The sequence below is a fragment of the Somniosus microcephalus genome, chromosome 2 (assembly GCF_052327205.1).
Source record: "Somniosus microcephalus isolate GS21.2 chromosome 2, FLI_Smic_1.0, whole genome shotgun sequence".
NCBI classification, from domain to species: domain Eukaryota; kingdom Metazoa; phylum Chordata; class Chondrichthyes; order Squaliformes; family Somniosidae; genus Somniosus; species Somniosus microcephalus.
The window spans coordinates 260,209,341-260,229,228 of record NC_140988.1 but is presented as its reverse complement, the minus strand read 5'-3'; the positions used below and the strand labels follow the sequence as shown (position 1 = coordinate 260,229,228).

General features: G+C 41.4%; 1 protein-coding gene across 3 annotated transcripts in view; it reads right to left on the bottom strand.

Moving 5' to 3' along the window:
• Nucleotides 1-8,389: 8,389 nt before the first annotated feature.
• The window catches only part of dimt1l (DIM1 dimethyladenosine transferase 1-like (S. cerevisiae)), a 30,288-nt gene continuing 18,789 nt past the window's right edge, over nt 8,390-19,888 (bottom strand). For 2 of the 3 annotated variants that reach the window (XM_085971355.1, XM_085971363.1), the window contains exons 4-12: nt 17,952-18,013; nt 17,689-17,782; nt 14,140-14,189; nt 13,483-13,606; nt 12,438-12,530; nt 10,920-10,984; nt 10,555-10,618; nt 9,540-9,646; nt 8,390-8,782 (exon numbers count right to left, since the gene is read on the bottom strand). In XM_085971355.1, coding sequence (XP_085827481.1) covers nt 8,740-8,782; nt 9,540-9,646; nt 10,555-10,618; nt 10,920-10,984; nt 12,438-12,530; nt 13,483-13,606; nt 14,140-14,189; nt 17,689-17,782; nt 17,952-18,013 — 702 coding nt within the window. In that variant the 3' untranslated portion in view covers nt 8,390-8,739. Of the gene's footprint in view, nt 8,783-9,539; nt 9,647-10,554; nt 10,619-10,919; nt 10,985-12,437; nt 12,531-13,482; nt 13,607-14,139; nt 14,190-17,688; nt 17,783-17,951; nt 18,014-19,888 lie in introns of those variants that run through there. The other variant, XM_085971372.1, reaches the window with a different exon arrangement.

The window sequence follows — 19,888 nt, the reverse complement described above, 5'->3', positions numbered from 1 at the left end:
TGTTCCTTCATCATTGCTGGGTCAAAATCCTGGAACTCCCTCCCTAACAGCACTGTGGGAGTATCTTCACCACACGGACTGCAGCAGTTCAAGGCGGTGGCTCACCACCATCTTATAGAGTCATAGAGTTATACAGCACAGAGAGAGGCCCTTTGGCCCATCGCATCCGCGCCGGCCATCAAGCCCTGTCTAGTCTAATCCCATTTTCCAGCATTTGGTCCGTAGCTTTGTATGCTATGGCATTTCAAGTGCTCATCCAAATGCTTCTTGAATGTTGTGAGGGTTCCTGCCTCTACCACCCTTTCAAGCAGTGAGTTCCAGATTCCAACCACCCTCTGGGTGAAAAAGTTTTTCCTCAAATCCCCTCTAAACCTCCTGCCCCTTACCTTGAATCTATGCCCCCTTGTTATTGACCCCTCTACTAAGGGGAAAAGCTCCTTTCTATCTACCCTATCTATGCCCCTCATAATTTTGTACACCTCATCAGGTCCCCCCTCAGCCTTCTCTGCTCCAAGGAAAACAACCCCAGCCTATCCAGTCTTTCTTCATAGCTGAAGTGCTCCAGCCCAGGTAACATCCTGGTAAATCTCCTCTGCACCCTCTCCAAGGCAATCACATCCCTCCTATAGTGTGGCAACCAGAACTGCACACAGTACTCCAACTGTGGCCTTACCAGCGTTTTGTACAGCTCCATCATAACCTCCCTGCTCTTATATTCTATGCCTTGGCTAATGAAGGCAAGTATCCCATATGCCTTTTTAACCACCTGTTCTGCTGCCTTCAGGGATCTATGTACATGCACACCAGGGTCCCTCTGATCCTGTCTTTCCTAGGGTCTTACCATTCATTGTGTATTCCCTTGCCTTGTTAGTCCTCCCAAAATGCATCACCGCTCACGTTTCAGGGTTAAATTCCATTTGCCACTGTTCCGCCCATCTGACCAACCCATCTATATTGTCCTGCAGCCTTAGGCTTCCCTCCTCGCTATTTACCACCCCACCAATTTTCGTGTCATCTGCGAACTTACTGATCATACCTTTTACATTCACATCCAAATCATTAATGTAGACCACAAACAGCAAGGGACCCAGCACCAATCCCTGCGGTACCCCACTGGACACAGGCATCCAGTCACAAAAACAACCTTCCACCATCACCCTCTGCCACTAAGCCAGTTTTGGATCCAATGTGCCAAGGCACCCTGGATCCCATGGGCTCTTACCTTCCTGACCAGTCTCCTATGCGGGACTTTATCAAAAGCCTTACTGAAATCCATGTAAACCACATCCACTGCACTACCCTCATCCACACACCAAGTAACCCCCCGAAAAATTCAATCAAATTGGTCAGACATGATCTTCCCTTGACAAAGCCATGCTGGCTATCCCTGATTAATCCTTGCCTCTCCAAGTGGAGACTAATTCTGTCCCTCAGAATTTTTTCCAATAATTTCCCTACCACTGATGTTCGGCTCACTGGCCTGTAATTCCCTGGTTTATCCCTACTACCCTTCTTGAATAATGGTACGACGTTAGCTGTTCTCCAGTCCTCTGGCACATCCCCTGTGGCCAGAGAGGTTCTGAAAATTTGTGTCAGAGCCCCTGCAATTTCCTCCTTTGCCTCACATAGTAGCCTGGGATACATCTCGTCCGGGCCTGGGGATTTATCCACTTTTAAGCCTGCTAAAACCGCTAGTACCGCCTCCCTCTCGATGCTAATATGTTCAATATATCACAGTCCCCCTGCCTGATTTCTATGTCCACATCGTCCTTCTCCATAGTAAACACAGATGCAAAAAATTCATTTAAAACCCCACCTACATCTTCTGGCTCTACACACAGCTTGCCACTTTGGTCCCTAATGGGCCCTACTCTTTCCCTAGTTATCCTCTTGCCCTTAATATACTTATAAAACACCTTAGGATTTTCTTTTATATTGCTCGCCAGTGTTATTTCATGGTCCCTCCTCACTCTCCTAATTTCTTTTTTAAGTATCCCCCTGCACTTTTTATACTCCTCTAGGGCTTCCTCTGTCTTTAGTCCATTGTATCTGCCAAAAGCCCCCCTTTTTTTCCTAATCCATTCTCGTATATCCCTTGACATCCAAGGTTCCCTGGGCTTGTTGGTCCCACCCTTGACCTTTATCAGAACATGTTGCCATTGTACTCTCTCAATTTCCTTTCTGAAAGACTCCCATTGCTCCGATGTGGATTTTCCTTCAAGTAGCTGATCCCAGTCCACATTGGCCAGATCCTGCCTTATCATATTAAAATCGGCCTTCCCCCAATTTAGAACCTTTATTTCCGGTCCATCCTTGTCCTTTTCCATGACTACCTTAAATCTCACCAAATTATGGTCACTGTCACCAAAGTGCTCACCTACTAACACATCTACCACTTGCCCGGCCACATTCCCTAGAATTAGGTCCAGTACTGCCCCCGCTCTTGTAGGACTTTCTACATGCTGGCTCAAAAAGCTCTCCTGGATGCACTTTAAGAATTCTGCACCCTCTAAGCCTTTCACACTCTGACTATCCCAGTTAATATTGGGGAAATTGAAATCCCCCACTTTTATTACCCTATTATTTGCACACTTCTGAGATTTGCCTACATATCTGTTCCTCTATCTCCTGACTGTTTGGGGGCCTATAGTACACTCCCAGCAAAGTGCTTGCCCCCTTTTTGTTTTTAAGTTCAACCCATATGGCCTCATTAGAGGAACCTGTTAATATATCATCCCTCCTTACAGCAGTAATTGACTCCTTAATTAATATTGCAACACCCCCTCCTCTTTTACACCCCCCCCCCCCCCCCCCCCCCGTCTCACCTGAAGATTCTATACCCCGGAATATTGAGCTGCCAGTCTTGCCCCTCCCTCAACCATGTCTCCGTGATAGCAACAATATCATACTTCTCAAGGGTAATTAGGGATGGGGCAATAAATGCTGGCCTTGCCAGCGACGCCCACATCCCAAAAACAAATAATAAAGAAACCTTGCTGATTTACAAATTTACAGTTGACATCAGTGCCTGAGATATAAATCAGTGAGATTGATTTAGGATTTGACTGCTTAGTTGTTATTTCACAGCATAAAGTAGCTAATCTATTGAACAGATTAAAGTCTATATGCTTGTAGATAGCAATGTTTCCAGAACTTGTACAACCGTGCCAATATGAGTTGGTGCGGATGAACTGGTTGCTTTGCGTTCCTCTGGGAGGATTGTTTTAGCCTTTTGAGACATCAAAGTGATGAACCTTTGTAGAGGTACGATCTATTCCTCCTGGATAAATTAACCTTCCATGCTGGTAGCTGTATCTGGACTAGCTGGCTTAAATCTCACCTGCATTGACTCGGAAACTTGTGCATCTATGGCACACTTGCATTGGTCTGTATCTGGCTGGTATAGCCGTACAATCTCGACTTTCTGTAATCTCTCCATCAGAGAGGCACTTCTGATTTTATAAAGACGTTGTTCTACATATATTGTATAAACTACTAAACGAACTTGAACTAAGATAAGGATTGAAGACTGACACTAAACTTTAGGTCTGGAAATTCCTTCAAGCTGCTCCCCCCTCCACCAGCAGTACTTTGCTGGAAGTGCAGGGGAAGCCCATTTACATGTAAACGGTATTTCCACTGCATCTCTGGTGAAGGAGCAGCACCAAGGAATTTCCCAGCCATAGTGTCAAAAACATTCTTGTATGTTCTTAATTTCCAGAGGAAACCCCAAATTTTATTGACCAATCTGAGTGACACATGTTCGAATTTAGCCATTCTGGTGTCAATTACTTCTCGGAGTCCTGATAATCTCCAAAACAAGGAAGCACCGGCACCTAGACATGCCAGGTCACTCGTTTACTCCCTAGTTCTCAGGTCTTTACTAAGGGCCTCACACAGGATTAGACAATATATATGTACTTCTTTCAATTTAGTATACTGTATTTGCTGCTTATGATGCAGTCTCCTCTACATTGGGGAGACCAATTACAGATAGGGTGATTGCTTTGCGGAACACTTCCGTTCACTCCGCAAGCGTGGCCGAGCTTCTGGTTGCTTGTCGTTTAAATTTTCTACCCCACTCCCACTCGGACCTCTGTCCTCAGCCTCTTACACTGTTCCAATGAACTTAACAGAAGCTCAAGGAACAGCACCTCATCTTTCAATTAGGCACTTTACAGGCATCCGGACTCAACATTGAGTTAAACAATTTCAGATCATAACCACTGCTCCCATTTTTCAGACAGCAGGTGCTGGTAATGATTCTGCTGTTGCCATTTACAGCTCCTCTAAACCCACTTTTTTTTTAACTTGTCCTGTCACGACCCCCTTTTGCCTTGCACCATCATCCTTTTTATCATTTAATCACTCCTGCTTTCCACCTTATCACAGACCTTCCCTTTTGTTCTTTCCTCCCCCTTCCTTGTCTCTATACTTGCTTAAAATGGTTACGAAAGGTCACCAACCTGAAATGTTAATTGTTTCTCTCTCCACAGATGCTGCCTGATCTGCTGAGTATTTCCAGCATCTGCAGTATTTTGACTTACTGGCCCAGAAATTCAGGTCGGGGGCTTCCCGCAGGTGCATGCCCCCGACCTGCACTTAGCTAGCGCGCCGGCCGTTGTGCTGTGGGCCCGCGTGGGATTCCGATCCTGGGCCTCCTCCAACTGCCGGCGCGCAGTGCTTGTGTATCCCAGGGGCGCAGTTATTTCGATGCGTCCCCTGGGATCACGTGGGCCATGGAGAGCCAATGGTAGCAGGGAATGCTTCATTCATAAGTCTGACAGGAAGACCTGTCAAACCTATAAATACTATAAGCCCCAAAACATCACATTTTTAATAACTATAAATTACATGAAATAACTTTTAAACAATAATTTAAATTTTTGAAAAGATTAATTACATTTTCTAACAGGGCTAAAAATAAACTTACCTTTCTTTAATGTATTTAAAAATAATAAACCTGTGGAAAAAATGTTTTAATTTTAATTAATTCACCACTTCCGCCTTGCACCTGCTTTTTAAAAGTGTAAGTGCTGGAGACTTACCCTCCCAGAGAAACCTGCAAAAAAAAACGTAAGTTCGATGCACACGCGCTGCCTCTCCGGCGCACACGTTCCACCTGTCAACCCCTTCTTTCAGGGGAACGGAAGTGCCGGTTTCCCGCGCATGCGCAGTGTATGCACAAAAGCGGCACTTGCGTTGAGCCTACGCGTGAGTACCCCATGCCTACTCTGGGCCAATATTTATTTCCCCATTAACAAGCCGTCTCCTGACCTGTGGCCATGGCCGCTTGACTTCTGGCCCTGGTATAGAATGTTTTGTTTGTGTAAGCCTTCATGGCTAAATTAGTATTGGTAAATTCCTTTGCTAGCATTCATTCTGATGACTGATTTCATTTTTAGGACAGATTTAAGAAAATTCTTAAAGCATCTTCTACAGTGTTGAGGCTACTGGTTGCACCGGAGCCTTGGCTTAGATTAGCTAATTCAGCACTGATTGTGACAAAATCTGTGCCCTTCCTGGTCTTGTTCATTTATTCATTGGATTAGCTTATTTTACTATTTGTGGAGTGTGTCTATCAGTCTTAAATGTATGCATTATCTTTTTAGCCTGTAGCTGGAAAACAGCTCTATCTGTGTCCATAAGGTTGCCTTTTCAAACTTTAATCCTCTTTAAGAGCCATCATCAAAAGGCACGTGTCAGCATCTTAAAGTGAAGCAACTCTGCGTCGTGGAATTCTTTAAAGTTGTGTCTATTGGAAGGAAAAAGTACAGAGTGGAAGCCAAAGAGTTCATTCACATTTTTGAAGTGGAAGAAAATATATACATTCTTAATAAAATGTTGTAAGCTGGAACTTGTCATAAATAATGAAAATAAAAGCTGTTTTGGCTAGTGTTTGGTTTGTAGATAGCTTTACGCTGTAACTTTGACAATGTAGAACTTCAACAGTCAGACAAAAGCTCTTTCATCCAATCACACATGAAAACGACAGTATACTAACCCTTTGCATCAGCCTTCCTTAGCTCACTTACAATATTTGCAAAAGGAGCCCTTTAAAAATATATCTATATACTTTCCCTTGGCTAGTTTGCCATACAGCAGCAAATGCTATGGGCATTCAGCATAGCCTGCTCTTTCTTGTGCCAGCTTCACTTGAGTGATAATCACTCAATGCTCCTTCCTCAAACTCAACTTCTCAGGGGTGCTCAAATCTGTGCTTGTCTTTGGGATAGATTATAAAATGATATAGCACAGAAGGTGGCCCATCATGCCTGTACTGGCTCTGTGGTACTGCTACCCCATTAAACCCAGTCCCCTGCTTTATCCCCATAGCCCTGTAAATTTTTTCCTTCAAGTATTTATCAAATTCTCTTTTGAATGTGACTATTGAATCTACTTCCACCATCCTTTTAGGCAGTGCATTCCAGATCACAACTTGCTGGGTTAAAAAAAGTGATATAAGTTGCTGTGATGCACCATTCTTCAGCATTTTGGGAAGGACCTATAGGAAGAGAAAAGTTTCAAATCATCCAATACAGTGCCTTCAAAGAAAGGAAAGAGTCCAAAACATGTGGCCATGCACCTGCCAAACAAGGTTAGCAACTCTCATGATGATTAAGAAAGTAGGAAGGATAATAAAATGGAGGATACTTGCTGGCGGTGGCCCTATGCCTCCAAACTCACCAATGCAATCCAGACATTTACAGCCAAAAAGGGCCAGCATCAAATCGTTCTGTGGCTGTGTGGCCTTGGCCTGCAAGCACATAAAATTCATGAAGATGCCAACTGACAGCGCACCCCAAACATGATCCCGGTTACCAGACCCACCCTCCCTGCACAAGGGTATTGTAAAGTATTTTGCATGTTTTGTGCTGGCAGTATAAATTCTGAGCTGAACTATTAACTGTTATATGGAAGGTTTTTGCATGCTCCACAACATTTGCAGTGTTGAGAAAAGGAATAAAATATATCTCGATGCTTTGCATACTATGAGGGTGCAACCAATGTTCCCTTTAAACAGCACGGCCACATAGCGATCTGCAGGTCCCGCGCAGGCCGCTCAATGGCGTTATAATGGAAAAAGCCGTGCATCCCATTAAAAAAGTGGCGGGAACATTGGGTGCAACAGATGAACAATTTGATTTGTTCTGTGCTTTCTATGGCCAAATAAAAAGGTAGATGATCTATTTTGACACTTCTGATGCCACTGAACTCTGCATTTCTCCCAGGACCTGGGTGACTGGAGTAACTCACTCTGCAACTCTCACCCATAAAGCTTGGATCAGTGATTTAACGAGATGTTTGGTTCCACTGCTACCCTCCTTTGCTAAAAAACCTACGGCAGGAGCCTTCCCCACAGTTCCTCACAGCAATGACACTCCTTCAGGTTAACTCTACAACTAGTTCACACACCTGTAATCGCAGACAGTAGCCCATTAAGAGCTGCTGCATCACCCAATTTTACACCTTCCAGCCAACTGCACTGCAAGCCTGTCTTCCTGTGCTTGTATTCCATTGGGAATTGGATATATACTTCAAAAGGAAAACATTGTAGGGCTATGGGAAAAGAGCAGGGGAGTGGGACTAATTGGATAGCTCTTTCAAAAAACCAGCACAGGCACGATAGGCTGAATGGCCTCCTTCTGTGCTGTATGATTTTCTGATTCCAAATGCAGGGGGCATATGGAGATGAAAGCGAAGTGCTTGTATTCTAAGATTCAGTGAGGCCAGCCACTCCTCACCCCAACCACGTTAGTACAGGCACTCGCACCACAAACAAGCACAGCTCCGACTTCGCCAGTCTCAAGAAACAGGGACTATGTTCTTATTACAGGTAACTGCAGTTGCACCCTTTTATGCCATGTTTGTTTTATATTACAAAAAACTGCTCTCTAAATGACTCAGCTAGTTAAGGTAGTGAGTCACCAAACTATATCAAGCAGCTTGAATCCTTGATCTATGCTGAGTTAGGTTATCTCAGTGTTCCTGGATTGGGAGGTGGGGGGAAATCAGTCATGATTCTTATGCTTAACCACTATCCAGTGTTCCATGCTGGAAGTGCACATTTTGTGAGTGAGTATCAGGTGAACACAGGATTGGACTCGGCTATGATACCCCCAATAGCCCATCAATGTTCACTGCCTAAGCACATAGACTTAGGTGAGCTACTGGAAGATGAAAGTTGTTCATAGAAGTGTATACCAGAAAGGAATCCATGATTTCAGGGGAGGAATGACAAGAGAGCAAAACTTAGGTTCACTTCCAATACTTAACATTTCTTTGAACCTATTCATTGCCATATCACATTGTGCATATTGAATCGGTGAATGATATAATAGACTGACTATGATATACAGTACATACACACAAAAATACATTCAACCTATACGGATGTACATTTATTTAAAAAATGGTATATTACAAGTGTTCCATATTAAATTTTATACAGATAGACCAGAGATTCCTTTTTTTTCCTTTATAAATACAATACGATTATTTTGGGGACTCAGCAACTTTATGCGAATTTACATTAAGTTGTGGTTGTGTGCAAAAGAGGTGAATGCTCAGTTTTGATTACTTGTATCTGTTTCAACCCAAATCCAAGCTAAACCTGTTCCAAATGATTGCAAAATCATTCTCAATATAGCAAAAAAGTTCCAAAAAGGTCTTGTAACAAGACTATCCTTTTATTCATAATCAGACCTTATCTACAACTAAGTTGCGGAAACAATGCTCTCACGAGAAGTGGATTCCTTGTGAATTGAAACCATGGAGCAGCCTGCAGGAGAAACACAAGAACGTTAACTCAACAGAATGCAAAGTCTTTTTAAATTGTTTCCCCTGGAGATTTTCAATTAAAAGTCATTTAAACAGAAGCCTCATTTCTGGTATAGGCAAAGATTAACACTTTTTGTGAAGTACAAGGAATTTGCGATTTTGTTTGGCAAAGAATTCACTGCTATCAGGTGCAAGAAAAAACTGGTGCAGTAACGTGATACAAAACTTTGTTACACTGAAATGATGTTATTGTATTGCTAAATATTTAGCTTCTAAATTACATCAAAACTGAATTTTAAACATTCAAACTATTATTTAAAGCCATTTGAATTCTCAAAATCCAATGCCCTCTGAATTTCCGTGGGCATTCTGAGTTATGAAGTTATCCACAGGATCAGATTTTATCAAAACATTACTAAGAAATAGGACTTATGTTTAAATGAAAATCAAAATTCCCCCCCCCCCGCCCAGGAATAGTGGTGGAACGCAGGTTTGATTCCCATGTTGCGGAGCTTCCAAAGTCAAACTTTGCATCATGAACATAGAGATGTTCTAACAGGTCTAACCTTAATGTATCAATTTTTGCAACCATGTCAATTTCATTACCAGTAGATCAGTGACCAATTATCACTCATTTACTCACACACCTCATGGTTGAGGATCTACAATGCGAGTTAAGGAACGGGGAGGGGGAAAGAGAACAAAGCACATGCATGTTCTTAAGCAAGCTGGAATTTTATAGAGCTATGTCTCTTTACCTCATGAAGTCATCTACATCCATTGTTCGGGCTCGTTTTTCATTGAAACTAGTTTCTTCCAGGATTTTCTGGATCTTTTCAGTAATGCTGAAGTTTTCTGGAATTTGCTATTAACAAACAAAGATAGTTGCCTGAACAACAAGTGGTACTTCAATATTTAACAATGGTTCTTGAAATGTATGCATTACCCTTCGGTGTTACTTTGTATGTAAATGCCTTTAAATTATTTAGTTTATGCCCGAGACGTATTTTCTTATTCCTGAAATGGATTACGATTTAAAAAAAATAAATGGTGATTTTTTTTTTCTTGGCACACAGCTCACTAAGAACTGGGTTCACATTATCCAGATTGGTTTCAAATATGGGAATGGTAACATAGTGGTTATTTTACTAGACTAGTAATCCAGAGGCCTGGACTAATGATCCAGAGACAGGAGTTCAAATCCCACCACGGCAGCTGGGGAATTTAAATTCAGTTAATTAAATAAATCTGGAATAAAAAACTGGCATCAGTAATGGTGACCACGGAACTACCAGATTGTCGTAAAAACCCATCTGGTTCACTAATGTCCTTTAGGGAAGGAAATCTGCCGTCCTTACCCGGTCTGGCCTATATGTGACTCCAGACCCACAGCAATGTGGTTGACTCTTAGCTGCCCTCTGAAATGGCCTAGCAAGTCACTCAGTTGTACCAAAGTGCGACAAAGAAGTACTGCAGAGGTTCAAGGCAGCGGCTCACCACCACCGCCTCAAGGGCAAGTATGGTAAGATGGGCAATAAATGCTGGCCTTGCCAGCGACGCCCACATACAATGAACGAATAAAAAAAACTCTTGCATCCACATAGGTGATAGGACATTTTATTAAGTCACTGCATCATCTAGCTAAAGCAGTTTTGTAAATAGAAGGTGACAAAGTTTTTTTTGAGGATATATAATTATAATGTTATAGTAAATTGAAGAGGTAACGGTTATGGTAATAGTGTGCAAAATCAAAAATACAACTTTTATACTTACAATATTATGCAAAGAACAGTGTATTCTGTAATTTTTTTCCAGCAACTGTTCAACTGCATTGGATCTATGAATAAACACACATGAACTTTGTTAAGGTGACAGGCACTGCTATACTAAAGAACCAAACTACTTAGAAGCATAATATTGCATACAGATCATCACACATCAATTGAACAAAAAATCTCAGTTGATGCATTAGTGTGTTGTGGGACAGAACAAAGGAAATTCAAACAGAGAACATTAGCTAGATTAAGAATGAAACTAAATTAGTTTTACACAACATGTGAAATGTGTTGGTGCAGCACTTATGCAAAGACAGATACTTTTCCCCCTTCAGAAATGGATTTAGAAATAAATATACTTACTTAAAAGCTGCAGCTAGAGTCTTGTTTTTTCTCACAAATGCGATCCTGACCAGACCATCCCATTCCTAATATTGAAAAAAAGCAACAAGATTTATGACTAGGAAGTGCCATTATAATAACTGTTCCACAATGAACATGTACTTTTAGAACCAACATCCAAAGTATTGTCACAAAAATCAGAAATTTTACAGAAACAAAAAAATTACCATGAATTCCATTTATGTGAATTATAATTGCTTCCAAACTATGGAATTGTATGCCAAATATTGGGGTAGGGATGGCAGTTCAGAGAAATCCATTTATTTTTATTCATAAAACACCAGCAAATTAACATGTTCCAATGATGACAGCTTATGGCAGCATTCAATATACTGCCATGGTGTAGTAGGACATAGGTTCAGGCCCAATTCCCCACACAATGAGTTCCTGATCATACTAACTGTGCCACTATAGGAAGGTGCCAAGCAAGATCAAGGAAAATCAGAGAGCCACTTACATCTCTAGCAACTGGACAAAAGGCAGCATTAGTGAGGCAAGGGAGCAGCTCTCCAGCCAAACCTTGTGTGAGGCAGAGGATAAAAAACTTTAACTACAAATCCATCTACTAATCTGCAATCTATTAAATGCATTTCTTTCAAGTGTAACACATACTTCCTGTAACACTACTTCTGTCACACTTTGGCTCAAAATAATACAGCAGCAAATCAGAACTGAAGAGGTAGATAACAAATGAATCAAAAGCAAAGAAAGCAACTAGAAAACCACCAATGAGGAAATCTTAAGGACTTATGAGAACAATCAATCCTGAACAATGGAAAAAAAGGTAAATCAATCATACAGGAAACTTTCGTTTAACCGGAGGTTAAATGTCCGGAAAGCTCTATCTAACGGCAAAATTCAGGAGCCGTTTCCTATAAGTTTTTTTACTTCTCGTTGCTTTTTTTCCCCAGTCAGGCTCTGCAAGGTCTAGCTGAAGCTGTTGCTTAGCTACAGATGCTTTTAAGCTGCGGCCGACTGTTTTGAAGCTGTTAACAGGGTTTGTTGATTCACACGGAGCTCAAAAGCTCCGTATGTTTTAACATTAGCGCTGGTTTCTACGGCAGTTTTGATGGTACGGCACCAGCTCGGTCCCGTCAGTGCCGGATACCAGAAAGTTTCCTGTACATTGATTGAAAAATCAAAGTCCTTTAGCTTGCCATTTTTCCTTCACTATTTAACTTCAACATTGACAATGAACGTTAACATGCTATTTCATAGCGGGAAGAATCACAGCTGAGCCCAATCCTATATTCAGATGTGCAGTTCTAGCATTGGGTAGTGATTAGGATTGGGGACCCTGCTGATTTTGCCTACTTGAATCCAGGAGGGCTAATGCCAATTATAGTGCCCCTACCATCACCCTGGCCAAACTTAGCAGACTGGGGATTGAACCTTCCTGATTTGTATTGCTCAGCTATTCATCATCATAACTGGCTAAGCAAATGGGATTAAATAGAATATAAATAAATCTATTTTCACCTGGAAATTCACTGGTGGAGGTGGATTCTTCGGTTCTATCCTAACGACACTTGACTCAACTTTTGGAGGTGGCCTGAAGTTGTTTTTTCCAACCTAAACAAAGATGAGGAAAGGTGTATTTGGATTCTCAACAGCAGTTTTGAAGCATTCTAAGTCCATGTCTTTTTATACTTAGAATATTGATCTGCTGACAATACTTGCACACTTCATCTACTCCACAGAAGACGTCTGATCAGGTGCTTAAAAAAAAAAATTAGATGTATGGTCTATGTTTTGATAGAGCGAATAGGGAAAACTATTTCTTCTGGTTCGGGAATCAGTTACAAGAGGCCATGAATTTAAGAATAAGAGAATGAGGAGAGAGTTGGGAGAAATACTTTACATAGTTGTTGGAGCATGGAATGCTTTGCCAAAAGGAGTGTTTGAGACAGAGACCATATTTCATTTAAGAACAATGTGATAAAGATTTGAAGCAAAGAAACATACAATACATATGGGGAGAGAGTGGGGCAGTGGGATTAGTTTTGGACTGCTCTAGCAAAGGGCTGGCACAGATGTGCTAAGCCAAATTACATCCCTCCGCCCACATGTTGGCAGTCATATTATGATGTGAAAATGAGAGAAATACATTATGCAATATATTTCCAATTATTTGTGCTCTAGCAATGCTGGCTGGGTGTAAGGAATCTCCTGTACATCCCTGGCATCCAGCGTTGCTGGGGGAAGTATTTGTTTAAAATATAGAAGACTGGTTTCCACAATGCAACAGAACGTAAATTTCTGTGTTGAATTGCATTATTGAAACTGGCATAATGGATAACTAACCCGCTAGGAATCTGAAATAGGAATCCTATCCGATTCCCCCCCCCCCCTGTAGTTCAGGGATGCTGAAATTAATTGTAGAAACACCATTTACCAGTGACTTTACAATCAAACCTAGGTCCTTCCTGGCTTTTGTGGCTCTGTACCACACTACATGGCCCACACATCTTAAGCTATCGGAGAGCCTAAAGCACATTTTAAGTATGACAATTCGGAGTGCTACCTTCATCAGGTGATCTACACGTGCCAGTAACTGTGTGTTGATCGAGAGTCTGCAGTATAGTTTATCCCCTGGTTTTGCAACAAGTCGAAGAGCAAATTCTCGCTGGAACATTAACACCGCACATCTGTGGGGGGGAAATGCATCAGTAGAGACAAAAGTACATAACATTCAAAGAGCAAGACTAGTTGCCTCTTCAGTGACTTTTTTTCCAATGAAACACACTCTCCCTCATCCTGGTACTAAAACAAGACGACATGTGTCAAACTGGTCCACTGCACCAGTTGATGAAGGATGTACAATGGTAATGCATATAGAATCTCCATCTGAATAGCTGACAACAGAAATCATCATGGGGGGGGGGGCGGTGGAAAATCACAAATGTAGAAAAGGGTACTATCCTTTTTCATAGATCAAGTTTACATATCAGACCTCTCAACTCCCCCTCCAGAAATCTATTTGTCTCTTTATCTGCCTGCTACAATGGTTTTTCCTGGTAACTTATTACATGACCATTATCCTTTGGGTGAAAGAGTTTTGCCCAACTTTCCTCCTTACTTCCAATTATAATATTTATTTCAACACTACATCACATCAGAAAAATAGATTGAGTTTTCAGTTCACAATACAGCTGATAGTTCAATTCCCAGACAGGCTCACCTGAAGAATGGTCTGTGCAGCAGTAGTTTAAAAACAAATGGAGAGGAGATCTGCAAATAACATTACAATAATTCAAATTACAGCTCACCACATACATTAGTATCAATAAACTTTCTTCTGCAATTAAAAACATTACATATATAAATCAGCCCATATAAAAACACAACCACAGTTCCCCCAGTAAACACTCCATTTGGTGTGGTGCCAAGCCAACCCATGTACCTTTCCAGGAACACTTGCAGTACTGCTACCCAGTTTACCAATCAGGAAGCAGTCTTTTGCCATCTGCAGAAAACTTTGCTAAAAGCGACCGAAGGTGCTCATAGAATTACAACACAGAAACAGGCCATTCAGCCCAACCAGTCCATGATGGTGTTCAACATCCACAAAAACAGTAGTCCTAATCCCATGTGCCTGTTCTGTTCCCCATTTCTTTTATTTCTCTTTCTTTCAAGCACCAATCTATCCTATTATGTTGACATGGTCTCTGCTTCAATCACTAACTCTGTGCATTACACAGCCTCACAAACTTCTGTGCAAAAGGTTTATCCTGCCCTCTGTCCTAAATCATTTACATTTGATATTATATCTCCATGGTCTGTTTCTATCTACAGTACTCTGTCCCGAGCCCTCATAATTTAAAACACCTCTATCAAATCACCCCATAATCTCCACTGCTCTCATGAAAGCAGCCCCAATTTTTAAAATCTTTCAAGTCACTTCATCGAGAGCCATCCTTTGTTTCTTAACCTGTCCCTTTACCATCTCCTTTTGCCTTGAATATCTCTTAATGTCTCTTAACTTCTCCTGCCTTCTATCCTATCACAGGCATAGAAACATAGAAGATAGGAGCAGGAGTAGGCCATTCGGCCCCTCGAGCCTGCTCCGCCATTCAATGTGATCATGGCTGATCATCCAAATTCAGTACCCGGTCCCTGCTTTCTCCCCATACCCCTTGATCCCTTTAGCCTTAAGAAATATATCCAACTCCTTCTTGAATATATTTAATGAATTGGTCTCTACTGCCTTCTGTGGTAGAGAATTCCACAGGTTCACCACTCTCTGGGTGAAGAAATTCCTCCTCATTTCTGTCCTAAATGGCCTACCCTTTATCCTTAGATCGTGTCCCCTGGTTCTGGACTCCCCGGCCATCGGGAACATCCTTCCTGCATCTAGTCTGTCCAGTCCTGTCAGAATTTTATAAGTTTCAATGAGATCCCCTCTCATTCTTCTAAACTCCAGCGAGTACAAGCCCAATCGACCCAATCTCTCCTCATACGTCATTCCTGCCATCCCAGGTATCAGCCTGGTGAATCTTCGCTGAACTCCTTCCATGGCAAGAACATCCTTCCTCAGATAAGGCGACCAAAACTGCACACAATGCTCAAGATGTGATCTCACCAAGGCCCTGTACAACTGCAGCAAGACATCCTTGTTCCTGTACTCAAAACCTCTCGCTACGAAGGCCAACATACCATTTGCCTTCTTAACCGCCTGCTGCACCTGCATGCTTACCTTCAGCGACTGGTGCACAAGGACACCCAGGTCTCGTTGCACTTCCCCTTCGTCCAATCTATTGCCATTCAGATAATAATCTGCCTTCCTGTTTTTGCCACCAAAGTGGATAACCTCACATTTATCCACATTATATTGCATCTGCCATGCTTCTGCCCAATCACCCAACCTGTCCAAATCATCCTGGAGTTTCTCGGCATCCTCCTCACAGCACACACGCCCACCCAGCTTTGTGTCGTCTGCAAATTTGGAGATATTACATCTAGTTCCCTCGTCTAGATCATTAATATATATTGTGAATAGCTGGGGTCCAAGGACCGATCCCTGCGGTACCCCACTAGTCACTGCCTGCCACTCGGAAAAAGACCCGTTTATTCCAACTCTTTGCTTTCTGTCTGCCAACCAGTTTTCTATCCAAGTCAATACCTTGCCCCCAATCCCATGTGCCTTAACTTTACACGCTAACCTCTTATGCGGGACCTTATCGAAAGCCTTCTGAAAGTCCAAATATACCACATCCACTGGTTCTCCCTTATCTATTTTACCAGTTACATCCTCAAAAAATTCCAGATTAGTCAAGCACAATTTACCTTCCCCTTTTGTTCTTTCATCCCCTCCCCCATTTCCCAGTCCCTAAACTTGCTTAAAAATCTGTTCCATTTCCTGCTTTTTTCCAGTTCTGACGAAAGGTCATCGACCTGAAACGTTAACTCTGTTTCTCTCTTCACAGATGCTGCCTGACCTGCTGAGTATCTCCAGCATTTTCTGTTTCTTTCAAATCTTTCATTGTATTTGTATTTCCTCATTTGAGGCAGTATCAGAGCTACTTTTTGTCCATTCCACCATCTTATCAATATCCCTTTGCAGCTTCTTTTGATCCTTAGAATTACTTACTTCTATTTTAGTGTCATCTGCAAATTTGGACACCACTCCATCTAGCCCTATATCCAAATCATCATTAATATAAAATGAACAGAAGTGGTTCCAGAATAGAACCCTGTAGGACACTACTACCCACTTCAAAACACTCTGAGAAACTGCCCTTCCAAACTGTTCCCTCCCTTCTAACCAACTTTTAATTCATTTTATTACCCTCCCCTAATTCAATATTTTCCAAAAATCACCTATGTGCTACCTTGTCATAAACTTTCTGAAAGTCCATGTACACATCCACTGCAATTCCACCATATTTGTCATCTCCTCAAAGAACTCAGGTTTATCAAACACAACCTTCCTGACTGACATGTTGGCTGTTTCTAATTATTTTCTCATCTAGATAGTTAGTAATTTCATCTTTAATTAAAGGTTCCAAAGTTTTCCTTACCACGAATGTTAAATTAAATGGCCTCTAATTACCTAGATTAATGTTGCCCCGATTTTGAAAATGGGTATTACATTGGCCACTCTCCAATCTCAATAGAACCTTAATATGTATTTTCTGGAGTAATTTCCCCATTTCCCTCAAGATCCTTGGCTCAAATGTGAGTGTTAAGATTAACATTTGAACTCAGGCCTTCCAATCAGGAATCAATTACCAACATACTTCAAAGATAGTTTCATGCTGACAGTTGCTATACTTTAAAAAAGGGGGCATCACACGCAAGTCAAAGTTTATTACCTCAGTAAATCAGCTTGGTGCACAACAGTAAAGTGAAATACTTTGTGAAATTAACAGCTGAATTTTTATTGCTTTTATTCTATATAATTTGTCATGCAGAGTTCCATACTTTAAGGCCAAGAGTACTTACTGAAAGGAAAAAAAATCATAAAAATATAAACCATTTCCCATGTTCAGACTGGCTAGCCTGCTGCCCAAACAACAAACTGCTAACAGTGTTAGCTGTAGATGGCACTAGGAGGAAACAGCTTAATGTGATGCCCTCTCTGATTTTCACTTCCCCTAAATAGGCACTGCAGCCTCTGCTCATTGCAGCTAAGGTGGGGATCAAACTTATATTCATCCTCACTGTTGCCCTGAACACCAACATAATGGGGCCCTATTTATAAGTAAGTTAAAAGGTGATACCAAGTTACCTGATATGGTAAGTTTGCTACGCATGCATCAAAGAATGGCAAGTCTGTCTTCAGCACATCTCCGACCATTATTTGAAGTTTACTTGCCATAGGTCTGAAGAAAATATATACAAGAAAAAACACTATGCAAGATTTCAAAGAGCAGAAAGGGTAGTCAAAACAAAATTTCAGTTGGAATCCAAGCAGTTTGCCATTATAGCAATTGTCTGCAGTAAGTCCATTAAGCTTGCATTTAAACGCTGAACAGTATTTATATTACTTACGTTCCCTGAACTCTCTTCTGTAGTTCAGCAACAAGTCTGGTATCAAGTTCACAAGCAATTACCTATTGTGAATACAGAAACCAATTCCACATTATTGCTTTAGTACTCTGAAACCTACAGAATATCACCCCAGCAAATCTAGAGAAGTTTATTATTAAGCACCTGATACTGTAATAAGACTGAAGTGTGTGGAACACAGTAGCACAAGGACTGAGCACTTAGGTTAAAACAATACATACATGCTGACCTACAAAGCTTGAAAAACCTGACAATTCAAAAAACATACAACTGAAAAACAGCCCTGAGTAAAGAAATTCCTTTGGATGTCAAGACTTTTATTAGTGAAAAGTGGTACCACCTCTAGTATGCAGAGGTGGCAATTGGGGCTAGTATCGCTGTAAGCAGCTTAAAATGGAAAAGTGGGGCGTGTCCAGTGCATTAGCCACTGGGCTCAGGAGAAGCAGGCCAGGGGGCAGCAAGGAGTTGATACAGTATGCCGATTTCAGGCCACAAGCGTGGACAATGTGAACAGGGGTCCCCCAAATGCTTCACCTCCTGAAAACAATTAGAGATGGGTTGCAATGTCTAAGACTCCATTTTTATTGTGGACAAACTTTAAGAGTTCCTACCTGTTGGTTAAGATTTCTGAGCAGCCCAATAATTGTTTATGGTAAAGATGAATTATATTATTTCTCATCTATATTCAAATGTTGTTTTATGAGAATTTTGGTTTTTAAAGAATTTAGAATTGTTTACTGGGCTTGCATAGTTTGTTACCTGCCATCTGCACAGATGTGAAAATGTGCACAGGACAGGACCGCAGGAGTTGTAATTTGGGTGAAAGTTGCTATACCAGAGGACATCGGGATTTTGAGTCATGCATGCACAGATTCACAATGAATGACTGTAGTTGCCTCCCAGTTCAGATCCAACCACACTATGAAGACCTAGCTCCACTGTAGCATGCATGCCAACCGTCTGTTTTTCAACAGACAGACAGCTGAAAACAATTGGCAAGTATGAAAAAGGCAGTGTTTGAAATTCACTTTGAGTCAGTTATTTGTTAGTTGCAAGAATTAAATATTTAAGTGAGTTTCAGGATTGTTCTACATCTTTTATTTTTACTTATAACTTTAATAATTTACTAATGACATGGGTCTGTAATCGGTTGGAAGGTAGGAGACAAGGAGTAGGGATAAAGAGTTCATTCTCTGATTGGCATCATTTGACAAGTGGTGTTCCCCTGGAATCTGTACTGGGGTCTCGGATTTTCACCTTATGTACTTGGATGAAGGAACAGAAAATTGTATATCCAAGTTTTCAGATGACACTAAGTTAGGAGGCACAGTAAGTTGTGTGAACAGGAGCTAGAAGTTGTAAAGGGACATAGACTAAGTGAATGAGCAAAACAATGGAGATGGAGTTCAATGTGGGGAAGTGTGAGGTTATCCACTTGGATTCCAGAAAGACAAATCAGAATATGTTCTTAATGTTGAGACACGAGGAGCTGCAAAGGAGCAAAGGGATTTGGGTGTCCAGGCACACAAATCACTGAAAGGTAATGCACACATTAAAAAAAGTAATCAGAAAGGCTAATGGAATATTGGAAATTATGACAAAAAGAATTGTGTACGAGTGAAATTTGAAGTGGGCTAGGAGGAAAATTAAAGGATGTGATTGATACGGAAAACCACAGGAATCTGTTGATGATAGAAGGAAACAGAACACTGAGAAGCGAAGTAATGAAATCTATCTCGCCAGTACCTGTACACATGCTGAAATCGCTGGTGAGACAACTACTGACTCAACATGCGCATCTCAGCCTGTGAAGTGAAACGTTGAAATTAGGCACAAAACAAGGTCTATATCAAAGAGACAGAAATATGACTAAAGGGACATTGAAATGGGATTTACTTGGACTGGAATTAGTGAATACT